General features: G+C 38.5%; 1 protein-coding gene across 3 annotated transcripts in view; it reads left to right on the forward strand.

Annotated features, from left to right (window-relative positions):
- The window catches only part of LOC145664529 (phospholipid-transporting ATPase ABCA3-like), a 705,558-nt gene that overhangs the window by 91,027 nt on the left and 598,696 nt on the right, over positions 1-15,835 (forward strand). For all 3 annotated transcript variants that reach the window (XM_081731273.1, XM_081731272.1, XM_081731271.1), the window contains exon 5: positions 13,058-13,204. In XM_081731273.1, coding sequence (XP_081587399.1) covers positions 13,058-13,204 — 147 coding nt within the window. The remainder of the gene's footprint in view (positions 1-13,057; positions 13,205-15,835) is intronic.

The raw sequence follows: 15,835 nt of genomic DNA on the forward strand, positions 1-15,835 counted from the left end.
ACCTGAAATGCTCTCATGGAGAGAATTGGTTTATGGGAAGTATTTGAACTCCTTCCCCTCTTAGAATTCACGTTTCAATGAAAGTGTAATGACAAAAATCTATAATGTCACACCTTCCCCATTCCCAAAGAGGATGAATTTGGATTTAAACGGTATGTGGAGGGTCACTATTCATTTCAGTGACCCCGAAAATTATGGCCTGGGCACCAATTTCGGCTCTTTTCGATTATTTGTCGTCTCCTTCCTATCTCCTCTCACCCCCGAAATGAAAAATGATAAGATCCTAAGTTAGTCCTGGGCGCATTAAAGTACCAATATTACTTGGTACTTTAAGTTGGTCGAGGAGGAGTTAGCAGTCAATTATTCTTACAATGATTTTTATTTATATGAATAGAAAATGGCTCTTCTTCAACTTAAAACGGAAATTTTCAAAGCAATGGAATATATATTCCCTTAAGTTTAATGAGGAGTTTATATACCGAGTTTTATCTTTCTAACTTGATAGGCTCGTGAGATACTGTATTTTAGGCACATATTTTGAACCACCTCTACCCCCTTAGGATTCACCCTTTAATCCAAATAATGTGATAAAAATCTTAGTCAGATCAACTCATGTACTAAAAATTATAAAAATCGGCCCAAAAGTCTAGGATAAGTTAGCGAGCAAAACATTATATTCATTTTTATTTGTATAGATAATTAATCATTATTGACAGTATTTATTTATTTATTAAACTATATCGTCTCACCTGTGAATAGAAAAAGCTCATTATTTGTATTTGGAAAGACAAGGAACTTCATAATTACGTTTTGAATACAGTTTTACGAGTAAAGCGGAAGTGTAACAAGCAGGAAAATAGAAAAATATCTTCACCGATACCTCCACATGACGTCACGGACAGGTAGCCAATCAAAACGCTAATCGCGAACTGGGGCTACCTGTTATTTTATATACCTTGATATTGCATAGCTATCAATAAGTCACACTCAAAGGTTCTTTCCAAACGTTTTGGTATAACAGGTTAATCAAACTACGCTGTTGTAGGTAAGGGATGAGACTCTGAATGGCCGATAAGTGTTGGAGCTCAGAGCCGTAGCTAGAAATTTCGTTGCCGGAGCGAAGTAGAATTCGGCGTCCCCCGACACTCACCTTACCAAACTTTGACTTTTTCTTTCTGTGCTTTTATTTTTAACATATAAGAGAAACACTTTTTGCTGTTATGCTACGCTGTTTTTTTTTTTACCAAGCCGCTTAAACAGACCATTGCAACAGCCAAAAGCGATCGTTATGTATTCTTTAACAAATAAAAGCCACTCTCAAGAAGCTCATTTTAGACTTGCTGCTAAACTTGCCAAACTACCTTGTATACAAATCCATTTGGAGAATAATTATGAAAAAAGCATGGAGTCGATTCTCCTACGTCAGGACGACCATGTTAGACATGGAGTTGCTGGACGCGAGTGGTAGCGTTGGAAAGATCCGGGTCCCCTGAGTGCAGTAGTAATGTCAGAAGTCTGGCCCAGGCCACGCAACTCAAGGAATGGGGTCCTGACGTTATGGATTCGGGTCCCTTCTATTCACCTATTAAAGATGAAGTTGTTGGACGGCGTAGGCGGCATTTGAAAGGTTTTGATCCGTTGAGCATAATTGTGATGTCAGAAATCAATCCCTAAACTTGAACGTCAAGAAACTGGGTCAGGAAGTTTTAGACACGTGTTCTTTCTATTCCCCTTTTAAACATGGGGTTGTTGGACGCGGATGGTAACATTCGAAAGATCCTAGTCGTTTGAAAACAGCGTAATATCCGAAGTCAGTTCCTGGCCTCAAAGCGCCAAAAATGAGGTTCCGCATTGGCTCAATATCAATACCTGGTTGCGTAAGATAGAACAACATTTATAGCTGTATGGATGGTCTTACCTCGCGTAATAAAATACTGAGATTGAACCACAGCAAAGGTTTACATCACAACCCAAATGCTTGGGACCGAATCTGATTTCTTACATCACCGCAATGCTCAAGGGACTAAGACCTCTCCATTGTTTAAAGAAAGTCAATGATGATTGAAAAATTGGTTGAATGAAATGTGAGAGGAAGCGGGAGTACCCTGAGAAAATCCACTAATACGATCTTGTCCACCACAAACTTACTTGACCAGGAATCGAAACAATAAGGACTCCACGCATAAGAGGAAGCGCTTTACCACTGTGCCACCGTGCTCATTGAATAAAGTAAGTCAGTGATTAATAGAGGGACTGGTGGAATGAAAAGTGGGAAGAAGCGGGAGTACCGTGCGGAAACCCACGGATACGATCCTGTCCACTACACAACTTACTTGGCTGGGGTTCGAAAAAGGTAGGACCCCACGCACGAGAGGAAGCGCTCTGCCACTGAACCACCGAGCTCAATGATTACAACAAGTCAAAGATAATAGAAGAATGGTGGAATGAAAAGTGGCAAAAAAGCGGGAGTACCCTGAGAAAACCTACGGATACGATCTTGTCCAACGCAAACTTACTTGGCGGGGATCGAAACAATAAAGACCACACGCACCGGAGTAAGCGGTTTACCATTGAGCCCCACAACAAGAACGAGAAAATTGGAAGTTACTTGGAAATATTTTAAGAAGCAATATCTTTCAATGGTAAAGACCACTGAGCGATGATCGTGTTTTAATAACTCCAAGAGCAGAAAGACTGATATGTCCCCTTCCTATATGGTATTTTTTCAAACCATATACTTTATCGGAAATATTATCCTTTATTCGTCACTTCATGAATTGTTTGAGGTTGGAGTGAGCGTAAATGTTTTCATACTTAGGAGTCTGGATATGCAAACCTGCTTACCGTGGGGATTTACTTCTGTGAAATTTGGTCCATGAAGTTATACAAAAACGGTAAAATAAGGAACGTTAACATTCTTACAATGAGAACAGATTTCAATTCCCGGTGGGAGTTAGCGTACGCGCGACTTTATCGTGGGAGACCCGAATTCGATTCCCGATGGGAGCTCATGTGTTTCGTATTCCATGTTAATCAGTAGGTCCACGTCTCCTATAGCCACGCTGCTGACCGGGCAGTTAAACTCAAAATCACAATCACCACCACACGGCGGGAGTTTACATGGTTCGGGTTTTACGTTAATCAATGTGTCCACGTCATATATGGTCTTGCTGTTGAAAGAGACGTTAAACTCCAAATCAACTCAACTCATTAAGATCAGAGTTCTGAGTTTAATACCAACTTGAAACCATACGTTCAAAATAAAAATTGAAATAAAATGAAATCTTTAAGTTTAACGTCTCATGGTTATGCCGGTTAGGCTAAAGGAGACGGTAATAATGAGAAAGGAATTAAATGGTGGAATAAAGAAAGTGGGAGGAAACAGGAGAACCCCGAGAAAACCCACCAGCAAAGCGTTTGTCCACCACAAAGTCCAAACGGCGCGATCTGGGATCTAATTAGGGACCCGAAGCACCGGAGGTGAACGCTCTACCACTGAGCCACCGCTCCCCCCAAAATGAAAATTATTCATGCTTCTGATACCTATATATATGGAGAGAGAGAGAGAGAGAGAGAGAATAAATATGGTTGTATTTTTCATAGGGCCGAAGTGGCTTAGTGGTAGTACGTTCACCTCTGGTGCATGGGGTCCTTGGTTCGATCCCAGCTTGCACAAAGTCAGATTAGTGGTGAAGAAACACCGTGTGCGTTCGTTTCTTCAGGATTCTCCTGTTTCCTCCTACGTACATCGTTCCACAATTTTCGTTAACTTCTCATCATCACCGTCTCCTTTACCTAGCCGACATAAGCATGGGACGTCAAACTTAATTTAATTTCATTTCATAGAAAAAATTACTATAATTCATAATCTGCATCTTTATATAGCAACTTTAACAATTATACGGATGTATAATGCTTAAAATTGAAGTAAACCGCAATTGCAGTAATCTGCAATATTTTAGGTTTCTCATTTATTTACATCAAATGTTTAGTTATTTGATACTTTATAGCAAGAATATTAACTGCTATATAAGACACAATTATATACCTGTGGCGTGGAAGACCCTGGTTTGATTCCCAACGGGAGCTCATGTTTTTCGGTTTCTATGTTAATCAGTAGGTCCCGTCTCATATAGCCTCGCTGCTAAACTCAAAATCAACTCAACTCAATAATTATCTATACATTGAATTTAATAATAAGGAGAGAGGCCGAATAAAGAGGGAGACCTTAAAATTTAAAACGTAGGGTCAGTGTGAGTCAGAGAGGTCACGGTGGGTGGTGTGTCAAAGTGAGTCACGTCCTGTTGACCCACGACCCACTGACCTACTTACAAATCTTGACCCAATTGACTCACTCCATCTCTGGACTGTACACACAGATAAAGCAGACATATATGTAATCTGACCTTACTTGGCCTTCACTAATTTAAGATAATTACAAAAAATGAAAGAAAGCAATTTCAAACGCAAAAATATAGAAATGTATTTTCAACGGAACAGAAAAAAACGTAACAGCCCAGATTTGAACCCGGATTTCTCCACTCAGCAAGCAGACGTCTTACCGACTTACCCACGGCATATCTTCCGACTTCTGGTTTTGAAACTTTATTTATATTGCGTGTGTTACGTAACAACGTTACGAGATGTACTTACTGTTGTGTTAACACGCGTTCCGTAAATTTGCGAAATCGCTTTTTTAATCCTCAATCAATCCGACACACACACACACACACACACACACACACACACACATATATATATATATATATATATATATATATATATATATATAGATAGATAGATAGATAGATAGATAGATAGATAGATAGATATAGATAGATAGATAGATAGATAGATATGTTGGTGCACCAGTAAGCTCCCAAGAGTAAGTACAGATTAATTCATTCTTGATTTTAATCTACAGAACAAATGCTTTTTATGAAAGCAAGGGGACTGCTACCCATAGATGGCTAAGTGAGGTAAATAAAATTTAAACTTCAAATGGAACTGGGGTGGCTCACCGACAATGGCTGATTTAACACGTTTGATAACAGCGCGGGTAATAGCTTATTTATAGATAGAGCCTGTGTAGGTAAGTGAATTCCGCATGAGATTGTCATTCTAAGAGTCTGGGGTTCGAGTCTCGGCCTAGACTGAGTTAACATTTTTTCAAGGAATTCAACACTATAAATGATGTTTGATACTGAAAGAGATTTATCCTATGAAGGGAGAAAAACCAAGACGGGGGCAGGGGGAAAGACGGACACTGTTTATCCTTAAGTATTAATATTTAATTTATTCCCATGTCTTTTGCTCTTTCCTTTCCTTCTTTTCTCATTTTGTTTAGCTTTCCGTACTTTTTCGGTTTCTGCATGAAGCGTATTATTCTTTTCGTTTTCTTTGCATTAATTCCTATCTCTTTGAACTTAATGTGAATGGAATTTCTGCAGATTTATCTCGTGGTTGTTTCTCTAAATGGTGCTCTCAGATAGTGCTCTCAACGTGACCCGAATTGACTGACCCGACCCGATGACCCGACCCGACCCGACTGACCCGAACCGTGATCCGATCTGATTGACCTGACCCGATAACCCGACCCGAGTTCACCCGGTTAACCCGAGCCGAATAACCCGACACGAGGTGACCCGATTGACCCGATACGACAATCCGACCCGAATAACCCGACCCGAGCTGACCCGATTGACCCGACCCGAATAACCCGACCCGACAACCCTACCCGAGCAGACCCGACTGCCCCGACCCGACAACCCGACCCGAGTAGCCTGACCCGACAACCCGACCCGAACTGACCCGACTGACCCGACCCGAGTTGACCCGACCCGTTTGAGAGCACTATGGTCACGACACTGGGTGAACGCCAAAATGCACTCACATTGGGAAACTAGTTTTAAAAGCATAATTTTAGAAAATAAAACATAAAGCATAATTTAAAATATATAGCACAATTCTTGAAAAATTCTCTTTAACTGAAAGTTTAACATACTGTGTTAATATTTTTAAAGCCAATATTTACAATGCAAAATCATTGAGAACATAACAATGCAACAATGAAAAGCTTATTTTCATTTCTGTTAACTTTTCGGTGTAATTCTTTGATGTGGAGAAAAGAAAGTAAAAGAAGAAATTTTTCCGCCAACAATGAATAGTATGCAAGAACTCCATACTATATTGTTACAGTGACGACGCCAGCTTTAAGTTCTTAGGGGGGAAAAGGAGGGGCAGATACATTTTCGGGGGGCGGCTATTTGCCATACTAAAAATGACATATTTATTACGTTTGACTTATTTTACATTACATTGTGTATTTCGTTGCTGTTTTTATGTTAGATCTATTTGGTCTAGGAATTAATTCGTGCGGGTGGACAAGAGATGGCGCAACGAACGGAGCGTCCCACAGTTCCGTGTATCCACACATGTGTTGCAAACCCCTGTCATCGCGTATCGTTCGTAGTATAGGGCAGTGGATTAAAGCGTCAACAACACCAGTTTGTAGGTAAGTGAACATGGCGCAATTTGTGCCTGATAAAGTGTTTTTGCGGGGTGTCCTGCTGCATTACTTTAACATGCAGAAAAGTGCGACTGAAAGTCATCGTATTTTGGTGGAAGTGTATGGTGACCACGCTCTAGCTGAGCGAACGTGTCAGAAGTGGTTTGCACGGTTTAGAAGTGGTGATTTCGGCTTGGCAGACCAAGAGCGAGCTGGACAGCCAAAAAAATTTCAAGACGAAGAATTGACAGCATTGCTCGAGTAGGATTCGTGTCAAACGCAGGAACAACTTGCAGCAGCATTAGGCGTTGATCAAACAACAGTCTCCAAACGCTTGAAAGCCATGTGAATGATTCAAAAGATGTCACATTGGGTTCCACATGAATTGAAAGACAGAGACGTTGAAAGACGAAAAACCATTTGCGAATTGCTGCTTCAACGACAGAGCAGAAAGGGGTTTCTGCATCGAATTATTACGGGTGATGAGAAGTGGATCCATTACGAGAACCCTAAACGAAAAAAGGCCTGGGTGAAACCAGGTGAACCAGGTCCATCACAACCAAAACGAGATATTCACTGTGCAAAGGTTATGCTGTGTATATGGTGGGATATGAAAGGTGTGGTGTACTATGAGCTGCTGCAACCGGGTGAAACTATGAATGGAGAACGTTATCGACGACAATTAATGCGTTTGAAGCAAGCTCTGGCCAGAACACGACCAGAATGGGAGAACAGACATGATAAACTTATTGTTCAACATGATAACGCTCGCCCACATGTCGCAAAACCGGTCAAAACCTATTTAGAAAATGTCGGATGGGAAGTTTTACCCCACCCACCGTATTCACCAGACGTTGCTCCTTCGGACTACTACTTGTTCGATTGCATGAACAACGATTTGATTGGACAGCGGTTTACTTCTTCAGAAGATATCGAAACATGGGTCTCTGACTGGATCGCTTCCAAGGATGATGACTTCTTTCGCCACGGAATCCGTACATTGCCTGACAGATGGGCGAAAGTGGTGGCTAGCGATGGACAATATTTTTCTTAAGGTATTTATGTATTTTGTGTTTGTACTACAGCTTCAATGTGTGCGTACCAACCGCACGAATTAATTCCTAGACCAAATATATGATTATAAATTAAACTTATTTCAAATAAAATTTGTAACTAACAAATAAGTAACGTCTGCACATGAAATATTTTTCAATGAAACTTTTGAAGCCTAAACATAAATTGAATTACCTTCGCGTATGCTACAAGTAACACATTCGTCTATATGCTACGTATCTCTCTCTCTCTCTCTCTCTCTCTCTCTCTCTCTATATATATATATATATATATATATATATATATATATATGTAGAGAGAGAGAGCCAGAGAGAGAATTTACGAGGAGCTGCTGAAAATGTCGTAGTCCAATCCAGAAGGAGTGTAGGTACTAGGTGGAAAAATGAAACCGTAGTTTAGAAAAACATATCTCTGTATGTACAAATATAAATTTTCATATTAATAATGAAATTCTTATTGTTTCTCAGGCCTCTGAAGTTATTATGTGTGCCCAAGCAGATAATTTCACGAACATCCAGGTCCTTACTGTTATAACATTTTTGTTCCACCAAGGAAAGTCTCCGAAGTAAATTAATTAGGAAATCAGTGAAACACCACGGGACTCTCCTCCGTTATATATAGTGGTGAAGAAGTAAGTGGCTTAGTATAAACGTAGCAATTTCTCAACAAATTATGCTTTACATCCAGGATGATTAAAAGCAATTACTCTTCCTGGAATCATGAGTGCAATTTGTGACATTATTCTTGAAAATTGCAGCATTTCAGCCAGTGGTGGATATAGCCCGGTGCCGGAGGGCCTAGGCCACCCAAGTTTTTGTGTGACAAAAATAATTTAAGCTATTTATATTTATTATAGTCTGAGGTCTGCACTCCGCTTTCTCAGTTTTTACCTTCTCAGCAAAACTTGTGTCAGGGATTCTGGGCATTTCTTTGGAACTCGTCGGTAGCATATTTCAAAATTGCTTGGGTATGCGCAAGTTCTCGGCATAAGAGAAGTATTCTTCCAATTTGACCGTAATGCTGATCAATTTCGCTGACGAATAGTAACCATAGATGAAATATGGTTGTACCACTATGATCCTGAATCGGAACAACAGTCAATGGAGTAGTAGCACTCATTTCTCCATCGCCTCAAGAAGTTCAAGACACAGAAGTAGGTTGAGAAACTGTTTGGAACATTCTTCTGGTATAAGTATGGAGTGGTAGACTACCTCCTCAATGGTCAGATATTTAATCCAGAATCTCTACATTACTTAGAAAACTGAAAGAAAAATTCAAAGTTCAACGCTGCGGAAAATGAAAAGAAAGGAATTCTGTTCCTTAAGGAGAATACACCTGTCCATCAAGCCCCTGCGAACATAACTGACATTGCATAATCTAGGATTTCAATGTCTAGATCATCATTCTTATTCCGCAGATTTAGCTCCGTCTAACTATTACGTGTACTTATTTCACAAACATAAATAACACTTGAAAGACGCCATTTTAGATCTGAAAGGGGTAGTGCTACGAACAGTGGTGCGAGGAAATCTAGATTTTTTTAACTTTTCTGCAAAAGCTGGAGCACTGTACAAGGTAGTATATTATCTCTCGGGGGAAGAGAAGAAGAAGTAAAACTTCAGCAATCCACGTGCACTCCTTCTGGGTTGGGCTACGAATTTTTCAGCAGTTCCTAGTCAATATGGTAGACGTCACGTCAGTACTTTGAAACAAAATAAGTAAAGGAGCACTAGTATAAACCAATTACTAACTAAAGATCAGCACTCTGACAATACATTTTATTGAGAATCAATTTCATTCCATAATTTTATTATTATCATTTGCAGGAAGGGAAAACACAACTCTTTTTATCTCCTTCAAAAAATTAAGCCCTGGTAGTTGCAAACTAAGCTGTTATAAGCACATCCTCTGAATATTGGAAGCCGAGAATAATGTTTCAGAAAAAATAAGTTTTAAATAAAACAAAATATGAAACTGAAAACTTCAAACCTGGACAAATACAAAGAAGTTACGTAACTGGTTTTACCTTTCTGTTGTTTCCAATCGAAGTTGATCCAATGAGAAGAAAACAAGTCGACCAATTCTGCTATTGTTCGCTAGGCACAATTATTAAAAATCATAAGAAAGAAGTATAACTAAAATTTACCTCAAAAGGGGCTAAATTAGAAAACAGAAATATGCGTGCATACCCAAACGCTCAAAGAAGAAAGCTTGAGGGTTAATCTGCCACATAGTAAATTCATGGAAAGTAGACTACAATTTGTCAATGAGATTGGTTATGATACTGATATATAATACTACATGAAGAATGTTTAAAGATTGTACGAGTCTGGGGGGGCAGTCTAGGTGCCAGTCAGGGGGGCAGAAGTAGCTACTAGGGGGGCGCTCGCCCCCTTGCCCCCTCTGGCGTCATCACTGTATTGTTATGTTTACTTTTTGAACTTAAGCACTTTCTGTACTTTTTGGTAGCATCTTTTACTTTCCCTTTGTGTATATATGTACCTGTAAGGCGCACAAAAATGATAGAAAAAATTTATTCGAGCAAAGCACATCTCTTTACAATGAATTAAGTAGAAAGTTCATTAAATATGAGAGAAACTAGTTGCAAAAAATATCAATAAATAGATCAAGATATTTAGAATATTTGATGTATAATAAATATACATTATACACGATAAATATAAAATAATCATTGAAATTAACAATAAAGCATAATTTTAAAAAAGCATAATTAAACAAGAAATAAAGCATAATGTGGGTTGCTCTAACAATTAAGTTGTATGAAGACGAGAAGAAAACGAAAGCCGATTCCTTAACGAATTTCGTTGATCTTCTTTGTGTCTACAAAAACGCATTCCTAGAAACCTACAAGCTAGGTATCATCTCTGTGATTATATCAGTTTCTAGTGCTACATGTGAAAGGCCATTCTCTTCTTTGAAAAGATTAAAGACTTGTATACGCAATTCAATGACTCATGATAGGTTGAAAAACTTAGTGTTACTTTATATTGAGAGGAAAATTGCTAAATCGTTAGATCTTTAACAAGTTGTGGATATGTTTGCTGCTGCCCACACGAATAGAAAGATTCTCTTCAAGTAGAGGCATGAACCTATATGTTATTTTCTTTACCTGTAAAAGTGTATTTGCTTCCACTTAAGTTAACCAGCTACACATATTTTAAATGCCATGATTAAATAACTATTTACTTATATTAGAAATCAATTGCATTAATGAATCCTAGTTGTTTGAGGTACTAAATTTTTATATTTTCACTGTTTTCCAAAGAGTAAAATCATGAACAATAAAGATGGAAACATTCACCTTGAATACACACACACACACACACACACACACACACACACATATATATATATATATATATATATATATATATATATATATATATATATATATATATATTGGAGATGTCCCCCTCAAAATCCTCTTGGGCCCTTCATTGGCCCCCCTGAAAAAAACTCCATGCACCAGTGATGAATTCTCTACCACTGGGCCACCGCGGCCCTGCTTGGGCTTGGTCGTCCATATCCAATCTCTCTTTTGGCGTTGTTTAAACAACTTCTAGTTTTGTTCTAAATCCAGACTCCATATTGGCGTAGATATTAATATTACAGTCGATTGGTAAAATCAATCTTCCACATTTAAAAATTAAAGTACACACAAGTAGAAAAATAAGCATTTATCATAAAAACACTAGCTGCAAGTGTTCAAAATAGATTTATGGTTTCTATAAAATCAATTGAAAATTGCTATTTTTAATTAGGCAGCTAGTGAAAAACAGCAGCTTTCGACTCCAGTTTAAACTCAACCTAAACTCAGTTGACCAAAGTGAACTGACCCGACTGACCCGACCCGATAACTCGACCCGAGCTGACCCGATTGACCCAACCCGACAACCCGACCCGAGCTGACTCGATTGACCCGATACGACAACCCGACCCGACCCGACAACCCGACCCGACAACCCGACCCGAGCTGACCCGACTGACGCGACCCGACAACCCGACCCGACCCGTTTGAGTGCACTACTCTCAGATAGTAATACTTTTTCCTCCAAATGGAGGAATATCCTGGCATGTTATGTTTTGGGGCACGTATTTGCTGTCATGTTGGTTGTCCAACTATCAGACATCGAATGAAACTATACTGGTACTGGAAAAAGCTATCATTTCTTATGTATCCAACCTCCATTTTCTACTGTCACTGACTGTACAAGTCCATTTTAATTATAAAAGTGTGTTTTACACAACCAACCATGCAAATAGTCGACTTATTGTCCTTTTGATATATTATATCTGTGGCACAGTCTCTACTATGTTTGAACCTATTTGCAATTTTTTTTCATCGTAACATTTTCTCTAATGAATATTCACAGTTAAAAAACAAAATTAATTTTCCAGTTTGACGACCTCTTCACCTGACACGTCCTGCAAACGCGTAGTTCACAGTATTCAAGATCCGGCCCTGAAACTAAATGACGCTGTCATGTTAAGTAGTTAAATGAACATGTTTCAAAACGTTTCTAAAATATTGGATGTTGCATGAAAAGCACTTTAGAATTATTTCTATGACACGTTGCTTTCTAATTTTACGCGTAAGACTTTAAAGACATCAGTTTACAAAAATTTTTAAGGTCTCCCTAGTTTTGGTCTTTACGTAATAAAACGTGTTTAAGACTTACAAACGCAATACGGCCTACCAAACCTCCCACTCATCTTCTGAATCATCTGAAATATCTGTTAAGCTGCCTACTAACAGAAGATCAATATCATCTTCGTTTTCATCATCAACTGAAGTATGAGTACAGGCATCCGTAGCCAAAATGTTTACTATATATCCAGGTAAAACGGGGCCTACTGACGACATGTTCCAAAAACATATCTTACATGTTTGATATGTAAAAGTAACGAACGTTTGCATGGTTGCAAATTGGAGATATCCTGGAAGTGTTCTAAACCTAGAAAGATAAGAAGGCAACAATATGTGCTCGCAATTGCTTGTTAGAAACCAAAGAAAACAAAGTATGTTTTTTAAAATTCTACTGTTGTTAATTTTCGTTGTGTACATTTTTGAAGAAAACTTATTTTATAGGTACGTAAAGGATGTCGCGGCTCTCGGCCATCTTGAATTTTAACTCATCGGAACAACTTTTTTCGTATTAACATCTTAAATCTGATTCAGGGATGTTTGAAGCTCCTGAAAATACTAGTTTCATTTAGTCCTGGGGGGTCCATTGGGAGCTAACCTAGCACTGCTACTATTATATTTTGATTGGGATAATCCGTATCATAAATCTTAGATTGAAGTATTCCGATTGGCACTCTTGCACTTAAAACGTTAGGTAAGATTACAGAGATTTTGGAATTGAGGTAGTGATAAAACACTCAATCCTACAGTTTTATGTCAAGACATAAGTTAACAAGCCAATAACTTTAATAACAGAATTTTAATTTCAGGTGCATGTCAGGAGCTTACCGTTCGTGTGGCCGTCACGGTTCACCATGGATACTTTGATGATGTCTTACATTACTTTGATCAGTTTTGTCTTCTCCTTCATCTATTGCACAAACAACATAGTACAAGAGAGGCAGAATGGCATAGAGGTAGGAAATCTCCATAAGTTCTTTGAAACCATCAAAATTCTCTCCGCTTTAAGCTTAATCTTTTCACGTCAAAAAGGAGTATATAGCACGTAATTTGCAGCATGAGGTGCAAAATAATTTCAGTTTACCTGGTTCCACTCGGCATAGAAGGCTATAGGCCGTATGCTCGCAGTAGAATAGAGGCTTGATAGAAAGTCGGGTCAGCAAAAATATCTTGTTTTCCTACAATTCGATATCTTTTCCTAGAATTCGAAGGCGAGTTTCTACAAGCCTTTAGTTGTTATGCTCATAGCTTTTAAGGGCTACCACCAGGAGCTCCGTGGGAAAATTTTGGTTAAGAGAACCCGCTGTTGCTATGCTCATAATCTTGGACGCCTACCAGATGCAGAAACAAGATGAAACATGCCTTTTCGTCTTCGTTTTCTAGTCGTCTTGTATTGGATAGCTAATTTGGATCCCCCACTCCCCGCCTCTCCCGCAAAGAGTACATGCGAAAATTTTGGTCCAGAGAACCCGTTGTTGCTATTCTCATACTCTTGGACGGCTATCGGATCTTCATCAGAGTCCTTTGAGTTATCACGATCGAAGCTTCCCAATTGATTGGTTTTCGTCTTTTTGTTTTGTATTGAATAGCTATTTTGCATAGTACTGGGTAGCTTTTTCAGACCCTTATCCCCAATCCTTTGATATCCAGTGATCGAAGCGTCCCAATTTATTGGTCTTCGTCTTTCCACGCCTCGTTTCTCCTGGGAAGCCGAAGAGCATACTTAATGTATTAAAATATTCAATGCTTTCTCACCGAGAATCAAACCTGAACACTAAATATGCTTTCATTTTGAAAGCTCTCTCACCGAAATCGAACACAAGACCAGTACTTCACGATTTAGAGTTGAATTAATCCTAGCATGAAAAAAAAAATTAACGTATATAGCACTTCGTATTGATTTTATCGTAGCATATGATATACATCGTTCGAAGCTCTTCATTTCGAACCGCTATAATGCTTTCAAGTGTCCAATGCTCCCTTTCTCTCTCTTTCATCGAGAATCGAATTCAGACCTAAAAAGTGGTACTAAAACCTAAATAACAAACATAAAAATAAATTTTAAAAATACATCACATTATTGTTATTATTATTATTATTATTTTGGGAGTGAAAGTGAAACAGATAACTAATCTTGATTGTAGCTTCGCTAACTAACGAGATAAAGGTTCTGTACACAAAAATAAACTTTGATGGGGAGCTGGGATCGAATTTGGTACCTCAAGATTTTAGAGTTGATCTAGTCCTTGCATGAAAAAAAGAATTTCACGGATATAGCACTTCGTTTTCACGACAGAAAGGAACGAATTAACTTAATGTCTTAAAGTATTCAATGCTTTCTCACCGAGAAACGAACCCGGACCCTAAATATTCTTTCATTTTGATATGTCTCTCACCGGAATCAAACGCAAGATCTGTACTTCACGACCGTTGAGTTGAATTAATCCTTGCATGAACACTAAAGAATTTCACGTATATAGCACTTCGTTTCACGACAGAAAGGAACGAGTTAACTTAATGTCTTAAAGTATTTAATGCTTTCTCACCGAGAATCGAACAAGGACCCTAAATATGCTTTCATTTTGAAAGGTCTCTCACCGGAATCGAACACAAGAACAGTACTTCACGATTTAGAGTTGAATTAATCCTTGCATGAAAAAAGAATGCTTTCTCACTGAGAATCGAAACCTGACCAGAAGATCGTGGTCCTTCGTAAGTGTATGGTATTATCTGTCAGGAAAGTAAGTGTACACCTATTTTTCGAGTTTGGCATTCCTGCGCTCCATCCGTGGAGAGTATGAGAATTAAATCAATCAAATGTTTACTGAGGGGCAAAAAGAAAACTTTAATCTGAATAAGACATTGCAGAGGGGCACAAGCTGTGAATACGAATAGTGCATAATGTAAAGAAAGTACGACACAGAAAGAGAAAATCAGAAACAGCTGTTAAACGGAGAAAAAAGAGAAAGAATTATCGAAGTGGGAATATAAAACACAAATACAACAAATAAGTCGACAACTAAACATTCACCACGCCCTGATTTTGGTGTAGTGGTTAAGGTGCTGGCTTACAAATGTAAAGGACGCCAGTTCGAATCCCAGGCAAGGACGTTTTTAAAAATTTTTGTTGATAATACACACAGCTCATGAGAGATGGTAAAAGAGCAATTCGTAGCAATTATTATTGCTAATGTTTAGTACTGATAATACTTTTTGTCTTTGCGTACTGCTTTTATTCTTTTCTTAATTTCGGAAGAGAAGAATATCCGAACAAATGCCACCAAAATTCCTCTTATTTTGAATGTAAACGCCATTTGCAATTAGTAAAGAATAAAATTTGAACGTTTCGACGTAGCTGCAAAAGATAAAAAGAAAAACATGCAAGTGGAGGGGTTCGAATCCATACTCATGGTTATTAAAATACAATTTCTACATGTCTTACACTTCTCGACCACGTTTCTACTTTAGCAAGTAAGATGCTTGTGTTTAGGTTAGGCTGGTCAATACATTTTGCAAAGAGACCCGGTTTAGTTCTGACGCAACACAGGTCCGAGAAGGGAGCAAAACATTTTTTCTCTCTCCCTCTG

The sequence above is a fragment of the Thermobia domestica genome, chromosome 11 (assembly GCF_964235325.1).
Source record: "Thermobia domestica chromosome 11, izTheDome1.hap1.1, whole genome shotgun sequence".
Taxonomy (NCBI): domain Eukaryota; kingdom Metazoa; phylum Arthropoda; class Insecta; order Zygentoma; family Lepismatidae; genus Thermobia; species Thermobia domestica.